Source organism: Thermothelomyces heterothallicus, assembly GCF_042370625.1.
Source record: "Thermothelomyces heterothallicus CBS 202.75 unplaced genomic scaffold P884_scaffold_2, whole genome shotgun sequence".
Classification (NCBI taxonomy): domain Eukaryota; kingdom Fungi; phylum Ascomycota; class Sordariomycetes; order Sordariales; family Chaetomiaceae; genus Thermothelomyces; species Thermothelomyces heterothallicus.
In genome coordinates this window covers 649,535-664,943 of record NW_027192563.1, presented here as the reverse complement: position 1 = coordinate 664,943, position 15,409 = coordinate 649,535, and the positions used below count along the sequence as shown (strand labels likewise).

Genomic DNA, 15,409 nt, shown 5'->3' with positions numbered 1-15,409 from the left:
AAGAGGCTGGAGAGGAGGCCATGCTCTCCGCGGCATATATTCGCCAGCCGTGGGAAAGGGTGCTAACGCGGGTTGAGGGAGTTGGCTACCGCCAAGAGCGCCAGTCACCTCGGATCCATGGGTTCAAGTGGGCTCAGCTGGGGGTACTGTTGTGGCCTGTCCGTCCATCAGGAGGAACCCACCTCAACCTCGATGACAGGTTTGATTCGACCCGAGGAGATCCATAGTGACTCGACTTGTCCCTTTTGTCTTCAAGAAGATACGTAACCACCCGCCCACTGCGGCGACATTCAACAGATCCTATGACGACACAACAACCCAGATATCGCTCGTGTGTGATAGACATGTCGGGCGCCTCTAGTCTAGTTCAGACCGGGGAGGGAAGTATCCCAGACCGTGGCTGTCGAATATCCTCGCTCCAGAAATGGCGGAATAGCTTCAAAGCCAATGCAGTCGTTGATAGCGTCACGGCTCTGCCCCAGGAGGATGGGTCATGTTACCGATGTCTCTGGTGTGGGCGCTGTCTAGGTTCACCGAAACTCCCTTGGATTGCTCCGTACTGTCATGGTAAGCCTGCACCGTGTAATTGCACGCTCGGTGGTCGCAAAGCAGCCCTAGCAAGCTGGTCAAGCTGCTCAAAAGAGTTTTAATTGGGCTGGAAAGGAGGGGGGGAGGGGGCGGGGGCGGTCTGAGGATGGGCAACCCGCGAAGAGATGAGAAGTGGATGAAAGGAGTCTTGCTGGTGACCCTGTTAGTTCATAACAACAAGCGTAAGCGGAGTCGTTAACAAACGATGAGTATGACAAGCCTGAGGATGCTCCCGCAACGCGTTGCGCAGGGCTTGACGTCGAAATAGGCTCTCCGGGCTCCGGATCGTCGGGTCGGGTTACGGGTGAGATCCCACAGCCGTGGCAATTACGTGCGGGTTGGGGCTGTCGCAATATACACTCGACAGCATGTCCCTGCAGGCCGGCGTTTCTCTTGCGGCTCTCCTCGAGCAATCGTTCCCTCGGGAGAGCGAGCCTGCAGGCAGCCAGGCCGGAACGGGTACCCAAGGTTGTCGAATAGGAATACCGAGAGCAGATCTCCACCTCAAAACGGCGAATAAGGCGGCAGTGGATATGGATAAGGCACCTTATTAAACCCTAGGGCAATTCGCTAGCGGTTCTGGAGCCTGCAGTTAGCGTACTATTCCGTACCTTCGTAGGCGGGTTCGTTGGAATGGGAAGAAATTCTTTGGGCACCACAACACGGCAGGCCCAAACAAAGTTTCGACCGAGGAAAGATGTCTTAGTGGGCAGAGAGGGATTGAAACTCTGGGTCAGAGAGACCACAGAAAACAGGAAGCCGGAGTACCTTGCTGGCTGGTTCTGGAAAAAGGCAAGAGCATTCTGCGTGTGACTATAGGCAAGAGTGAGCGGGACGCTTTTCGGGAGCGAGGGCGTTTGGTCTCGATGTTCCTAATTGGATACCTATTACTGGTATTAACAATACTACTGCTACGAGAGTACCATGGGGTTCTGCAAGCGCCTCCAGTGCCAGCGGCGACTGCCCACCACGTTTGCGGCCATGTGGGGCGCGGTAGTGGAAGGTGCTTGCCGGGTTACGAGGGCCTGGGTGGCATGTGGGCCTGCCGAAAATCATCACTCCTGACCTGCCTGCGAGGAAGCAACAAAATTGCCGTGGGCATGTTGCGATTCTAGCTGCGGCTTTGCAACGCCATTTTATCTCTCTCACAAGACATGTTGTGTTAGGGCACATGCATGTACAGTACTTCTGTGTATGCACATCAAGACAGAATTCCAGACCATGGTTAGGGTGCCATCAATGCAAAGGGCTCCTTGGGAAACTTGCTCACCTCTGGATGGGGCAATGCTGGCCCGCGCATCCCGCGCCGCATTTGAGCAAGTTTCCCAGACAAGCCTGCCGCTCGGCAAAGTACATTTACCATGAGTGCGTCCACTGATCTGCTTCATGAACTCCGGCTTGTTGTATCTCCCGGTTTCATGACCAATGCCGTCCTTCTCTGGAACAAACAGATCTTATTTAATGATACACCCTGCGCCGCGACACATCGACAATTAGCAGCAGGAGAGGTCTATTCTCTGAGGGGTGTTCACCTCACGGAAACATCCCCACGCCCGAAGGTCTCGTCTCTTAACAAAAGAGGTTGACTCGGGGAGCTTTTCAACTCGCGCCATCCACGAAAGATCAAGTCCGGGCGACGACCAATCACAAACCAAGATGGACCCGTACCGGCTCTACACAAGGCACACGCACGACATGGAAGGCATGGAGGGCATGGAAGGCAGCGGCATGGACATGAGCGACGGCAGCAGCGCCAGCGGCGGGGGCCACTCGACCGTCTTCCGGAACTCCATGACGGCGCCCCTCTTCTCGGCCGCCTGGACTCCCAGCAGCACGGGCACCTACGCGGCGACGTGCATCTTCCTGATCGTGCTGGCGGCGCTGCTGCGCGGCCTGCTGGCGCTGCGGTCGTGGCAGGAGCAGCGCTGGCTCGACGCCGAGCTCAACCGCCGCTACGTCGTCGTCAACGGCAAGGCGCCGCTGGCCGAGAAGCTCAGCCGCGACTCGCTGGCCAAGAACATGACCATGGTGCTGAGCGAGAACGGCGTCGAGGAGAACGTGCTGGTCGTCCGGAACCGCGCCGCCGGCGCACGCCCGCGCCCCTGGAGGCTCACCGTCGACCCCGTCCGCGCGTTGATGGATACGGTCGTGGTGGGAGTCGGCTATTTGCTGTGAGTTTTTTTTCCTTTTCTCTCTCCCTCTTTTTTTTTCTTTTTTTTTTTCTTTTTTTTTCGCATCGTTCCTCATCCCCCGTGTGGCATACAGACCCGCGCAGCTAACCGGAATTCCCTTAGCATGTTGGCAGTCATGACCATGAATATCGGATACTTCCTGTCGGTCCTTGGTGGGACTTTCCTCGGCAGCCTCCTTGTAGGGAGGTTTATTCCGGTTGCGGAACATTAGATGGGCATTGGATGGCCCTCGAAGAACAACATGAACTACTTTTTGAATCGTGGCATTGCGAGCAAAGGAGTTACGGTTACGGGTCTAATGGGTCGGGTTTCTGTTTTTTTTTTTTTTTTTTTTTTTCTTTCAGGTTTTTTTTTCTGTTGCCATTTCCTTTTCAATCGACCTCCACATGCTTCCGCCAGCTATTTTGACCCGCCTTTCTTCTCGCTCGCGACCTCCTTCATGCTGGTAATGTGGTGAGGCTTGCAAAGCTTTAGAACCCAGCTTCTGGCTCCATTCATTCTGGCGGTGGGATGGCGACGAGCACGTCGGGCAGCCGAAACCGTGCTGGCCCAGAAACTTGCTCAAACCCACGCATCCGAGGAGGCATGATCCCCGCCCCCTTCCCCGCATCCGGTGCCAAGCCGGGTAGCGGGGCCGACGGCAGTTCCGGCTCCGGCTCCTCCGTGAACTAAAACAGAGAGAACAGGGCCGAACCAAAATAACGGACCTTCCCCGTCTGCCGGTGTCCCAAATTTCGGTTGCCCGATCCCGGGCTAGTTGGTCCTCAAGGTCCGCTTGAACCTCGCTTCTGTAACTTGAATTGTACATACAATATGCATCATACACATGCCACCAAATGCTCGTCCCAAGAATATCCACTCCTTCCACGTCCCCGAGGGGTGACGTGCAGAGTGCAAGCCACATGCGAAGGTGCCATCGGATTGTGCATTGGGATGGACTACGCAGAGGCACGGCACTGATTGTTCGAGTCTGCATTTCCCTTTCCAAAAAAGATGTCCTCTGCTGAATCATCCAGGGGTGGCTAAGGTATGGGTTCTCAGTTTCGCCTTTCAGGAGTCTCGAATCCGGAGGTGGAGTTGCGTCCGTATCTTCTTTCACCAAACAGCCAGTATAGTCGAAGCACACATACTTCAGATAAGGTAAAATGAAGACAAGGTTGGGACACACGACATCTCGACTGTCGCCCGGGAAGGTGTGGTTTGGGGGGGAATGGACCTGTCAGCTAAAGGGGCAGCTGACCGAAATGTCTTGGGGTTGCCGCGATTCCTAACCCTCGTGTTACGGGAGGGCGAGAACCACTCAACACCGACACTTCGGGACGGAAACGGAGACGCCAGCGGCGTAGCGAGACAAGCTCCTGCCCGGAGCGGGACGAGATCGCCTCCAAGGAAGCAGATGCTGCATTCACAAACACCGAGGGGATGCCCCCCCCCAAAAAAAAAGACTTTTTCGTGGGTGAACGGGCAATACGCCTCGCGGGCGAGGGCGACGGGTTCGCGAGCTGCTTGTGAGTCTGGTCACAGCAACCACGCGGTGGCCACCCCACTCTCCAATGCTTGAGTACGCAGATCTTGGGTTTTGGTATGCCACATGGGCCAGCTGTATCGTCTCTCCCGGAGCCAAGGCAGGGACTTGCTCTCTTTCCTCCCTCCCTCTTCCATTTCAACCTCCTTCTTTCCCTCGATAGGTAACACACACACACACACACACACACACACACACAAGAAAAAAAGCATGAGGCGCCTACCATCAGTCACTAGAAACCAATTGGGTTCGTGCTTGCACGCAAGCGACCGTCGGAGGTCCAGGTCCAGGTCTCAGGCTCAGAACGACGAACCAAGCCTGGCCTAAAGGTGAAAGCAATCAATCCAGGTCGTTGCCCCTATGAAATCCGTTAAGAGTCGGCCAGATTTTCACTGGTTTTTGCTCTGTACCGAGATAACTCTCCAGGTGCTCGGGGAAGGGCAGGGCGCTGTACAGGTCTGCGACAGGTGCACAAAAAGCCGATAACGCCCATGGAGAGCGCGACGGAGTCGGCTCGTCGGAGATCTTTTCTGTCTCTTAGTTAAATCGGGACACTACCCTTTTCACATCCCTGATCAGGACGGTGACATCGTTGGTTAGCTTAGTGGGGGGTGGAGATAACGAAGAGTGAGAGTGTGCTATTATTGCCTCGAGAATCATATCCAACGTCTTCCCAAACCGGAAGGCCAACTCCCGATCGGGAAATATCTCCATCTGTGTAAGTGATGAGTCGCCCGCAGCAGCACCGCGCGGAAACAACTGATCTGGGAGAGGGCCAAACGGCACGGCCGCCGGCGGCGCCTCGATTGCATCGGAGAGCAACCACGCGATAAGTGATTCGATGCGCTTCTGGCGGCCTTCTAAGCGGGCAAGTCTTGGCTCAGCCACAGAGCCACCGCCGGCGGGCCTTACTACGTACTGTGCTCCGGTAATTTCCAACCCTTGTTTGCCGCTTGACTGAACGCCGCATCTAGAAAAAGAGCACTCTGGTGCTGTACATGGTCTCGCTGAGGCACAAAAAAGGCGTTGGGTGAAGAGATTATGAAACGCGCAACTATCGTACATCTAGCTACGAACTCTCTCTTGTCACCTCCTCGTCGCCCGCCTCCTAAGGAGGTGTTGTTACTAGAAGCGATTGAAAAGGCGCAAGATATCAAAGGTGAAAAATCAGCCAGTCGGGTCTGTTGGCCTCAACTCCCGATGCGGCGAGTGAGAAGGAAGAACATCGCCGGGGAAACCAATATTATTTATTCGTCAGCCGTCTCCATGAGTAACCCTCGTCAAGTTCGTGGCATGGATTCATCGTCGTCAACGGTCGTTGACTTCATCTCACTACCACAACCTCGAGAAACGCAACAACCTATAAGGGCAACCAACCCCGACAGCGCTTCACGCCCCGCTCCCAAACCACAAGCCCAAGCCGACGCCGTCATGTGCAATCCCAGCCCACCACCGGTCCGGTTGCTGATAAAACTGATATCTTGACTTCCAGCTTCGGGAAGCAAAGCGCCGCTCCTGCCCATCTCCGGATAGAGGATGAGCGACCCCTCAGCAAACCGAGATGATCTGCTGCGGCGAGGTTCACCCATCGCCTCAAGAGAGAGGTCGAGGAGGATGCGTTGCTGCTACCAGAAGCGAAAGCCGGAGGAGCCGTTGAAAAGATGGTGAAGAAGATGGAATGAGCAGCACACATCCCCAAAGAAACGCCGGACCAGACGAGCCTCGAAAGTACCGAGGCCTTCGACAAATGTCGACCGAAAATAGACGATTCACGAATGCATTAGAGTATTGGGTATTTTGCGCGCGAGCCGAAGTCATGACAAAAGTTCACGTGCAGGTGCTTAGGATTGGTGGCCAGCATGCTGCTGGAGACTGTTCGGCGGCATGTATTGGCCTCCTCGTTGCTGTTGCACGTAGCCGTAGGCGAGCGCTTGCTGGGGATCCATCCCAACGCCGGGCATATAGCCAGGAGGCATGTGGCTTTGGGGCATCCCAGGCCGACTTTGCTGGGGAGGCATATGAGCGCTCGCGGGCTCTTCCGGAGACTCGACGGGATTAGCATCGTCCACGCCGTTGTCGCCGGCAGGAGGTTCGGGGGCGTTCAGGCAAGCCTAGCAACAGTGTCAGTTAGGAGAGCTGTAAATGCGTGGGCACACGACGAAACCGCATCCCGGGAGGACGCCCTTACCTGGATCAGGTTCTTGCCCTCCGCCTTTGTGACTAGAGGTTGGAGCTTTGGGGTAGTGAAGGTGTAGACAAGGCCGGTTTCGGAAACAACGAGAAGCAGGACTTGGGTTCCTGTCAAAACGGACAACTCATAGGCCTGGAGCACGAGACACGAGTTAGCGAGACCTGTACCGACGCCTTGACGCGCTGCATCGTGCTGTCTCTTCGTTTCCGCAAGACCCGTGAGCTTCAAAACGATAGATGACAATGAGACTAACCTTCTTCATGATACCAGCCTTGCGCTTGGAAAAGGTGATATGACGACGCGACTTGTCGCTGATGAACTTGATCTCGATCTTGCGGCGCTCGCGGCCACCCTTCTCGTCATCGTCATCATCGTCGTCGGCCGTGCTAGGGCGGGCGCGCTTAATGCCGCGGGTCTCGCCAACGTTGTTGTTGCCGTTGCCGACAGCATGCGCGTCGTGGAGCTCGGTGGGCGAGGTTTGTTCGTGTTGATCAGTGATGTCGGCCATTTTTTTCGTTTGGGTATCACGGAGGACGAAAAAGGCAAAGATGTGGAGATGCTGTTTTGAGCTGTGTGCCGATGGCCTAGACTTGATCTGGCGTTGAGCGGAGAGGTCGCCTTTTTGTCGCAACCACCTGGTTGGGCGTTGCCTGGATTGAGTTTGGTGTGCCCGCCGACGCCGGGCGAGGTATTTGGCGTTTTATTTTCTTATTTGCTGGGTCCAAGACGTCGCGTGTGGCAAGCACCGGCTCACTGTGCTCTGCTGACAAAAGGTACCAGTTTGCCGACAGTGCAACGCGAAATTCCACGAGGCGAAGGACGCGGTGCGGTGCACAAGATCGAGGCGGCGATCGTCTGATACCTTTTTGGATGGCAGGTTCCCTGTCAGGAACGAGCAGAAACGTCAAAAAAGCAGTCCCTTGCACACCTTGACCGAACGGGTTTGGCGACTGCAGAATGATTGAAAAGAGAATAGCGAGGTGGTGGCACGCAAGCTGCGGGCCGCGACCAGGCAGTTAAAGAAACGAAGGCGGGGAGTGGCGCCCCAGTTGACTGCACGGTGCGAGAACGGAAGGGGGTTGGTGGTTGGTGGGGCTGGAGTGGGGAAGAAAACACGCTAACCCTCTGGCGTCCTGCATGATTCTGCAGCTGATTTTGAGCCCGGACTGTGGTTCAGGAGACGGGGGGAGATGGTCGGAATGGGCGCCCGCGAAGGGCGCAACAGCCCAAGAATGAATTGGCTAGCATCAGAGCTTCGTAAAGAGCGACGAGGTATGTCAAGAAAATCACTTCTTTATTCAGATCCCCTGGAACTGGGGTGTCTTTTTCCCTCGTGCATCGCGAAGTGCGAGGCGCAGTCAGTAGTATCTTGCCTACCACACAGCGAGTCGCATTTGTCTGCGAAGTTGGCACCGTGATGCTGAGAAAAATGGGACACTGTGTAAAAGAACATACAACAGCAGAGCGGCACCGGAGATTGACGGAAAGGATCAAGATGTGGCCAGTGCAAACGACCTTGCGCTTCAGGGAAAGAATGTGTGTGGGGGAGACGGGGAGCTGGCACAGGGAAACCGCGTTGGCTTCCCCGGGCTTCTCGTGCCAGTACAGTATGTAGACTAAACAAATTTCCACTTTGGTTGCTTCCATTTCTGGAAGAAATAACTAGATGGCGAGGACAGGGCAGAGAGAAAAGAGGAATCTGCGAACTCGAGTTTCACCTTTGACTTTGACACGAAACGGAGACTCGCAAGCAGAGGCGTCATCTCCTTTTTTTTGTGCGCGTGATATTTCTGGCAGCGCACTGGCATCTGACACCGAGACAGATACTTCCCAGCGAAATGGCGAGTGTGCATCGGAGCGTCCAGTTCGCCAAAGCCATGGGTGTGGGGACCAAGCACGCCGCCTCCCGGAGGAGGAACTCATGTTGCTGGGCCTCGAGACTGCAGGGGCCCAGCGGGCCTTCGCCAGCACGCCTTCAACCATTCCCCGTCCACCCCGCGAGCCTTCCGTGTCCCGTGCAGGCAACGACACAAGGGTGTCGACGGGCTGGGGCCGCGTCAAGGACGGTGTCCAATGAAGCTTTTGCTGACTCCCTCGCAGTGCAGGTGTGGAAGGGACGCGCCAAGAACCAGTTAACTATCGAATTTTCAATGAAGCCTTGCGGTCCCCACCACCTCTTGGGGAGCGGACAGACACTTCTTAACTTTGATGGGCTATGGACATGGGAGCAGGCTGGCGGATGCCGGAAACGAATCTTTGTGAGCGGCAGTGGACCATGCCTCTTTACGGGTTGCAATGCCCCCCTGTAGCTAGCTGCTTACGGGTACCGTAAAGCGGTTGCGTAGATCGAATTTTCTGTGTCCAGCTGCTCGGATCGATGCCGAGGTGGGACAGTTCTGTGCTCGGTAAGGAGTATGCTCTCAGGAGAACTGCATTCCTCTACTCGATCAGCCCAGTACGAGCCGAGGAATGCTTGGATACCAACATTTGACTATTATTTCTTTTTTTTTTCCGGGGAGATGAGGGAAAGAACTCGGCGTCGTTGGGGGAACACAAAAACATTGTAATCCGTACAGTAAGTTGATCAAACAAAGAGGGCAACCAGAAGAGCGGCGGAAGCCCAGCACAAGGGTGACCCGGACTCCCCGGGACTGGCATGACAGTACGGAGCTACACAGGAGTGATTGTGCCGGTCTCTCCCTTGGCTGACTGGCGCCTTGGGGCGCTGGCGTGGATCGAGAACAAGGGTCGAAAAGCGGGGGTGGCCGATAACATTGGCGTGTGATTGCACGCGAAGCAGGATTTGCCAACACCATCATGCTGTGTCCTGCGCAGGAAAGGGGCAAGGGGAAAAGAGAACAACTGCCAAAGAGTGGCTGGAGCTTGGTGAGCATTCGTCTGGGGGATCCTGACGCAGTTCTTTGCACCCGGGAAGGTGAATTTCTCCCCCGATTCAGGAACGAAACTAGCGAACCTACTTGCCTCGCAGGCAGAACGCACCAGCTTGTCAAAGATTCAGGGCCCAAGAGTCTCTGATATAGGCTGCTGGCCCTCGGCGATAATTACGAATTAGGCCTACCCTACGGAGGACACAGAGTCGTGTCTCAGACCACTGTGCATTCCCAACCGAAATGGAGTGTAACTCGATGCTTCGAAGTCAGAAAAGAACAAGCGGGCGTTCCGGCAGCAGAAGACTTCTTCTTACGGAAGCAAGCCACGCGCTGATTCGCCGGCTCGTGCAGCTGCCAGAACACGAAATTTGATGCTGTGTGATTGGATGCTGAGATTCCGCGCAAGATGATCGATCCATGTGCGGCTGGGCGAAACCAGGGAGCCGGACTGGAAACTTCGAGGGCTTGTCGCCAAAATACCCCCCCCCCCCGGGGAACGTGTTCGTTCCCTTCGCGCGTCGCAGTATCCCAACGCACTGGATTTTGCTTTTCCCTTGGCACAGAGAGGACTGGCCAGGTTACTGGTATTATTAGCAGCCGAATGCTGGGAGATTCCCTGTTTCCCACTGCAGGTTTGATCCTCATTAGAGCGTGCCGCCTCCAGGGCCAGATGTGTCGGCAGAAATGTGGGCCATTCTTTCTGAGCTTGATCCGTTGTTGAAAAACAACCTGGCGTTGAAAGTGAGATAATCTCCTGGGGCATGCGTGTGAAGGTAGTGTAAAAAGCTTAGAGTACGGATAATCCGTTAATTCCTGGAGGTAGGTAAGGCAGTGGAGGTAGGGAGCTACTTTGCATGCTCACCGTCCGCGCCGATGGCATCACTTGCTCTATAGGATACCTTCGACGCTGTGGTGATTTTTAGAATCTTCCAATTTTTCGTCCGGGCGATTCACTGCGAAGGATATATGCTATTCATGAAATTATTCCATCCACTGGCAGTGACTCAGAACTTTGTCGAAGGCAATCGCCTGCTCGCTAACTATTAACTAACCGCCGGGGCCCCATCATCGCTAGCGACTTCTGGGGCCGCTTGGTGCTGGCGCTGGTGTAACAGCGGCCCTCAAGTGCCCTGTCTTGGTGGGCGGGTATCTATACTACACCAGAAGAGGCCCGTGCGGGGCCGCCTCGCCTCGCTCCGCGACCACCCATTGTCACCAAACCCCGGTCTCCCGACGCCATCTGAAACGGTTCCCGTCAGGGAGAATGGATCGGGTCACCGCGCAGGACAGCCTCTGCTACATGTCGAAGCAAGAGGTTGACTCGCCCCGTGGAGCAAAATTGGCCCTTTCTTTCGACTTGTCTGATTTCTGACTGGCCGCTCCCCCCTGCCCCGAAGCAGAGTGCCAAGTCGCTGGTTGCTGCGTGTCCCGTCCATCGTCCCACTGACCTCGGTGGTGCTCTCGTTCTTGTCCCCCCATTTCCATCCTGGCAGGATACCCTATCTCATACTGGCAACCGTAATTCAAGGCTAGGACCTCGTTTCCTTTCTTTCGCTGCTTGAGTTTTGCCATTTGCTATTATCCCTTCTTTTTTTTTTCTTTCACTGGTTTCTCCTTCCCCTCTTCGCCTCCCCTCCGCGGCAGGATTCTTCCGCGATTCTTCCGCCACCTTCAGGCTCAACCGTCAAGTCTTGCACTCGATGTATTGACTTAACTTGTAGCCGTCTTTCTCTCTCTTCTTCTCTTCTTTCTCCCAGGCAGTTTTACTTTATAATCCGAATTTTTCCTTGCCTTTCTTTCGCGGTGCTGGGGTTGCCGGTCGATCTCGCCCGTTTCGCTCATTGCTAGCAGAAAAACCTCCGTTCGACGCTGGACGTCAGTCGCTCGAAGCGCTGGGAAGGACGTCAAGAGGAGGAAAAACGCAGGTGCATCTGGGAACGCCACTTCACTGACGGCACCATGGCGAATAAGGTTCAAATCGCCTATTTGGTCTCCGATGGCCTCTTCTTGCTCATGGGCATCTTCATTCTCGCCTTCTCCGTCATTGTCAACAACATCAAGGACGAGCAGCCGACAAATGGGAGACAGGCGGCCAGGGACCTATTGTATCGGGACTTCCCGTTGTCAGGTTAGTGATTGTGTCCTTTGTCCTCGGAGACGAGGGAAGGTGCCTTGGTTAACGATGTCGTGCAGCCGGCATCGTCAATGCCGTCTTCATCTTTATCACCTTCGCTGTCACGCTTCCCGGTCTCGCAACCTCCTCCCGCAGATGGATCAAAGTCGCAGGCTACATGGCCGTCGTCTGCCTAATATTTACAACCGCCCTTGGCCTCGATATCTGGATCAAGACTCTGAGGCTCCGGGCAGATTTCGCGCCCCGTTTCTCGGCCCAGACCGACGCCGTCAAGAGCCTCATGCAAATCGAGGTTGGTTTGCCCGCTCACCCAAAGCGAGCCCAGTAGGTTGAGAGAGAAACCCCCCGACTAACCCCTGCTTTTTGTGTTGGAAACCAAACAGTTCCAATGCTGCGGCTACTTCAACAGCAGCAGCCCGGCCTTCGTCACCGACACGATATGCCCTAGCAAGGCGGCCGCGGCCGTCATGCGTGGCTGTGCGGCACCCATCTCCGCTTTCGCCAATGTCTTTCTCGACAATATCTTCACGGCCCTCTTTGGCATCGTCGGCTTCGACGCCATCTTCATCATGGCCACGGCGTGCCTGCTCAAAGACCGCAAGGAGCGCGAGCGGTTCCAGCATATCGATGATAAGGCCGGGTTCGGGCGGATCTAAGTTGATTCATGACGTGGACTGTCGTGTTCGGCATTGGAAAGGGAAACTGGTGTGGTCCTCCTGCCTTGGACTGGACGTTGTGATTCCGTTTGGTAGGCTCTTTTGTTCGACGTCGCCTCCATGCAACCGTCCCCGATTTGGATATGCGGAGACAAGAAGGCCAGACAGTGGAATATCCAGAGCGGCATGGTCCTTCCAGCATCGCCTTCGGCTCTCGTCATTACATTTTCTTTTTAAGACAGAACGTGTAGTTATCTCATCGGATGTGCATAGAGTGCAGTACTCCCCTTCAGCAGTGAAGACTATGAGGTTGGCCTCTCTCGACCTTGGCTCGGCAAAGAGAGAGAACTAGTTTGTGAACCCATAAACTTGGCAAGGAAGAGTCGTCAGTCAGCAGTGGCCGAGTTGGCGGGATCGTAGGATGGGACGATGTCTTGTATATCAAGTGTGCCACATACACCAAGCCAAATCACATGTCAATGCCAATCCATTTAAAACGCCCGTTTGACGAAGCAGCGAAAACAAAACTTGGATTATACTAGGGTATCACCAGGCCTAGTATCCCTCGACTCCGACATTTGGCCTGCCCTCGAGCCAGGTGCTAGCGACGTTCTTCCCTCCGCCGAAGGCCCTGCCAAACCTGACTCCAGATCATCTCTGTATGGCGGCACTGCCCAACTTCCAAAACTCGCTCTTGGGGTGTCTGTCGGCATCGCTTGCCTCGGCTTACTGCCCCACCACTTCATCCCAAACACATTACGCGCCAGGGTCTGAATGCCCCCTGACGTCTTGCGGCCCGTGGTCTTCCGCGCTGTAAAGCCCGGAAACCCGGTCGACTTCCGCCTCCTCCTGAAATTGCCCCTGGGCGACGAGAGAAGTGGCTCTGCCTCTTCGTTCGCTCCAACATGCTCTGAATCAGCTGTTTCGCGTCTCACAGGCCCTAATGAAGGCGAGCTTCTACGGTCCGGTAGGGTGGTTGACCGGCGTCTGTTGAAGGAGGGAGATGCTGGCTCCGGCGTGCTGCGGTCTTCGAGCTCGTCCCAGATCTCGGCCTGTTCTGCCCATCTGGACGAGGCCGCCCTTGTTGAACGGGCCATCAAGCTCGGTCTCTGGGGCGCAGGTGCGGCAGCAGATGCCGTAGAGAGCTCGGGAGACAGCGGCGTCTCGAATGTTTGATAGTTAGACTGCGTTGGTACCGCAGCCTCGCCCTCGCTGAGGAGAGCCGAACGCAACGAAACATCTTCGCCCTCCTCCTCGGCGTCAGTGTCCTCGAGGAGCCCTAGACCGGGCGCGAGCGTTGACTGCCCAACGCCTGGTGTGTGCTGCTCGTCGCTGAGGCGCCAAGACAGCGCGAGGACGCCAGAGAGAAGGACAACGGTGCCAAGGGCGATAAGGCAAGCGCGTAACGGGTTGATGAGGTCGGTTTGGCGGAAATAGATGAGGCCGTCCAGAATCGCGATGATGTTATAAACGCAGAATATGAGCGGGTATAAAACGGACGTCGAGACCAGCTTGAGGCCCCGGTGAAGGTAGTACAGCTGGGAGAGAGCAAGGGTGACGAGGCCGAGAACTAGCATCCACGACTGCCAGTGAACGAACTGGTTATCGCCGTCGGCGATTGTCCTGACGATGAGCTCAACGGCTGATTTGGCCACCAAAAGGGAGTGCGCTGACAGGGTCCCGCTTATGCATCCATACGAGAAGCCCCGCGCGAGACGGAACCGTGGATCTTGCATCAGCGTCGTGAAGTGGCTCGCGAGCTCGGTCGCGACCGCGAGACTGATGACGAAGAGGGCTTGGAAGGCCATCCAAAGCACAAAGGGTCTTCTCCCCAGCAAGTCCAGCAGCTCGCTCAACTTGTGTGCCGGCGACGGGATCGCCCCAAAAACGGCGATGAGGACGGCCCCCGCGCAAACCAGGAGCGTCCCCCATAGTGACCATCTCGTAAACGGTTCCCCAAGGATAAGCGTGGCGCAGATCGAGTTGAATACCAGACCCGAGGCCTGCAGAGTCGAGAGAACAGGCAGCGGGAGCATGGAAATCTGGACCGAACTCCCAACCACGTTGGAGATGATGAACATTGCCATCCCCAGCTGCCACCTCCTCCTTCGGTATGGAGGCCGCCTCACATCGTACGGGACCTTTTCGTCTTCGAGAATATGCGACTTCCGTTGGAGCGTGAGGCCCAGGCTCTGAACGCTTGTGGACAAAAGACCAACGATGATGCCGAGCTGCATGTTGTCCCAGCGTCAGTGACCGTGAACCAAGGCTTTGAACAAAGAGGAGGGGGAAGGAAGGTAGGCATACAGCTATGCTCCCGCCAGGGGAGATGCCGCCTATGAGCCCCATTGCGGTGGCAGCAAGAGGCTATAGGCGGTGTACTATGGTAAACACATGGGATGGTAGACGACTTTAGAAGATGCGGCGAGTTGCAAAAACAGTGGCGGAGGATGCAGGCTTCACCCAGAGAGGTCGATGGATTGGGTCTGGGGATCTTGAAAGGCACTTGGGTCGTCTGGCTGACCACAGACCTAATTACCGGTTCGCCCGGGTTAGATCAGATGGCCGTCTTGTTTTTGCCAGAAAGGTCTCGCCGAGGGGCGCAAGTCTTTGACGTCTGGTAAAAACGAACTCGTATGCGAAGCGCGGTCACGGTCGGGTGTTCGTCAAACTATCGCAGGGTTGCGGCCAGCGATCATGCGGCGCGGCCGCCCGTCGTGGGGAAGCGACCCTGCAACCAGCCAGCAGCACACCGGGTGCGGCACAATTGTGACACAATGGGTCCTCTCGAGAAATCTTGGTCGCAAAAATGGTCCAAGGGCGGCCGCCGAAACGGGGTGCACCTCACCTGTGCTCTGAAGAGTGAGATAATGTGTGAAGAATGATGGCAGGCGAAACGTTGGACCGTCCCTGGTCCAGTCCGCTGTCACGGCCCCTGGCACACTTCCTCTGACGCCAGCTCGGACGAGCTGGTGGCGCTGGATCAATGCAAATCACGGCACTGTGCTTCTCCACATAATTACAGATGGAAGTGAACAGCCAGCTGGGCGACAGCCATAGGATCCACAAGAACATCCTTTGTGGCTGGTGCTGCACTCTCGTGGCCTTATCTTATCGGCGGCTCCTCTGCGAGGTGGGGAGTACATAGGTACAGACCTAGGTACTGTACAAGATTACGGATTAGTTAACTACACTACAGGTGTGAAATCTTGGTTGCCGTCAGTCCGCGCCT

The 15,409-nt window shown here is 55.7% G+C and overlaps 5 protein-coding genes across 5 annotated transcripts; 3 read left to right on the top strand and 2 right to left on the bottom strand.

Annotated features, from left to right (window-relative positions):
* Nucleotides 1-2,283: 2,283 nt before the first annotated feature.
* P884DRAFT_296579 (Ctr copper transporter) lies at nt 2,284-2,991 on the top strand (the record flags this gene model as incomplete). Its single annotated transcript, XM_069444428.1, has 2 exons — nt 2,284-2,759; nt 2,883-2,991. 2 exons carry the CDS (start codon nt 2,284-2,286, stop codon nt 2,989-2,991), a joined length of 585 nt encoding a protein of 194 aa, XP_069301041.1.
* A 2,340-nt stretch (nt 2,992-5,331) lies between these two features.
* Nucleotides 5,332-5,882, top strand: P884DRAFT_254692 (uncharacterized protein). The gene has a single exon (XM_069440914.1). It carries the CDS (start codon nt 5,347-5,349, stop codon nt 5,788-5,790), a length of 444 nt encoding a protein of 147 aa, XP_069301040.1. The 5' UTR covers nt 5,332-5,346; the 3' UTR covers nt 5,791-5,882.
* Nucleotides 5,883-5,968: 86 nt separating this feature from the next.
* On the bottom strand, nt 5,969-7,192 carry P884DRAFT_50194 (SRF-type transcription factor (DNA-binding and dimerization domain)-domain-containing protein). Its single transcript, XM_069445933.1, has 3 exons — nt 6,750-7,192; nt 6,494-6,628; nt 5,969-6,416 (listed from the first exon to the last, which is right to left on the bottom strand). Exons 1-3 carry the CDS (start codon nt 7,002-7,004, stop codon nt 6,147-6,149), a joined length of 660 nt encoding a protein of 219 aa, XP_069301039.1. The 5' UTR covers nt 7,005-7,192; the 3' UTR covers nt 5,969-6,146.
* A 3,784-nt stretch (nt 7,193-10,976) lies between these two features.
* P884DRAFT_289370 (uncharacterized protein) lies at nt 10,977-12,642 on the top strand. Its single transcript, XM_069443993.1, has 3 exons — nt 10,977-11,515; nt 11,581-11,813; nt 11,905-12,642. Exons 1-3 carry the CDS (start codon nt 11,347-11,349, stop codon nt 12,175-12,177), a joined length of 675 nt encoding a protein of 224 aa, XP_069301038.1. The 5' UTR covers nt 10,977-11,346; the 3' UTR covers nt 12,178-12,642.
* Nucleotides 12,620-14,669, bottom strand: P884DRAFT_50164 (uncharacterized protein). The gene is made up of 2 exons (XM_069445932.1): nt 14,485-14,669; nt 12,620-14,408 (listed from the first exon to the last, which is right to left on the bottom strand). Exons 1-2 carry the CDS (start codon nt 14,524-14,526, stop codon nt 12,711-12,713), a joined length of 1,740 nt encoding a protein of 579 aa, XP_069301037.1. The 5' UTR covers nt 14,527-14,669; the 3' UTR covers nt 12,620-12,710.
* Nucleotides 14,670-15,409: the final 740 nt, after the last annotated feature.